Genomic DNA, 1,177 nt, shown 5'->3' on the forward strand with positions numbered 1-1,177 from the left:
ATGTTAACAGCAATATCTGCAAAATAGCCATTCACCCATTTTGCTTGGTCCAAGTTAGTAGCTCCAGTTGCAGCCAAAAGGGGGACTATGTAACTCAAACATGTGAGAATCCCAGCTAAAAGTAGTGCTCTTGGGAATGTTTTCTGGGGCTGGTCTACTTCACCTGCTAAAGTACTGGCATTGTCCCAAAAATTAAGGTTCCAAAAAAGAGTATTGAAGAACAATTTCCAATCCTTTTTGACACCCTGCTGACCTAAACTGATCCACCTTTTAAGATGAATCTTGGGAATTGAAGCAAAACTAAGTACAACAAAGGGAGAAAGTGAAACGAGGCCCAAACACACAGCAGTGTAACCAACTATTGCTACACCTGTATAATTGAGAAAAGACAGGAAAATGGTAGCAAAAAATATTGCCAGACTCCTAGGAACACCAGCAGAGAATATTGGAAAAACAAGTTTGAGATAATCTATGCAAAGAACAGGATATGAAGCTAAATTGATAACACCACTAAGAAATTTCCAAGAACCCATTAAAGATCCCCAAAAGGGACCAAATGCCTTGTGTGCCCATATGACAAAACCTCCATTCCCTGGATAAGCAGTGGCAAGTTCAGCAGTCACAAGAGCTTCAGGAATGCTCCATATGAATGGGAGGATAAGGAATCCAAGAATTGCAAAAAGAGGCCCTGCAGAACCCACAGCAGCCTCTTCACCATAAGGGCCACCAGCAACCTCAAAATAGATTAAAAAGATTAGAGGGATTAAAGCAAGTTTCTTGGAGCCTCTATGGGTGGCGGAGGAGGCCGTAGATTGTTGTTCTTCATCCACCAGAAGCGGCGGCGACGAAGAGGAAGAATGGGAGGCTCCCATTATAGAGGTTGATGATTGGTTTTAAGCCCCCATTCTTTCCAATTTTTTTCAATCTCACTTTCATAATTTGTCGTCCCCGAATCTGACCCAGTTGCTTCATTCTAATCAAGATGGCAGGGCCGCTTGGTGTACATGTACCGACACCTCACACGGGGTAGGTTAACTTTTTGCCATTAAATTTAGGTGAGATCCACGCATTTGAGTGTGCCTGCACAAATCTGTAATACAGATTTATTCACCATTTTTTGACTTTTCCATGTATCGTCCACATATTATTCACCCAAATTTCCAACGGTCAACAAACT

At 42.1% G+C, this 1,177-nt stretch overlaps 2 protein-coding genes across 2 annotated transcripts in view; both read right to left on the reverse strand.

Moving 5' to 3' along the window:
* Nucleotides 1–2: 2 nt before the first annotated feature.
* On the reverse strand, nt 3–1,103 carry LOC111366748 (probable polyamine transporter At3g13620; the record flags this gene model as incomplete). Its single annotated transcript, XM_022987447.1, has 1 exon — nt 3–1,103. A coding segment is annotated over exon 1 (870 nt), but the record flags the coding sequence as incomplete, so codon positions are not given.
* The window catches only part of LOC111366749 (heterodimeric geranylgeranyl pyrophosphate synthase large subunit 1, chloroplastic-like), a 981-nt gene continuing 821 nt past the window's right edge, over nt 1,018–1,177 (reverse strand). Inside the window, exon 2 of the mRNA XM_022987448.1 lies at nt 1,018–1,080. Coding sequence (XP_022843216.1) covers nt 1,018–1,080 — 63 coding nt within the window. The remainder of the gene's footprint in view (nt 1,081–1,177) is intronic.

Source organism: Olea europaea, chromosome 18, assembly GCF_002742605.1.
Source record: "Olea europaea var. sylvestris chromosome 18, O_europaea_v1, whole genome shotgun sequence".
Classification (NCBI taxonomy): Eukaryota; Viridiplantae; Streptophyta; class Magnoliopsida; order Lamiales; family Oleaceae; genus Olea; species Olea europaea.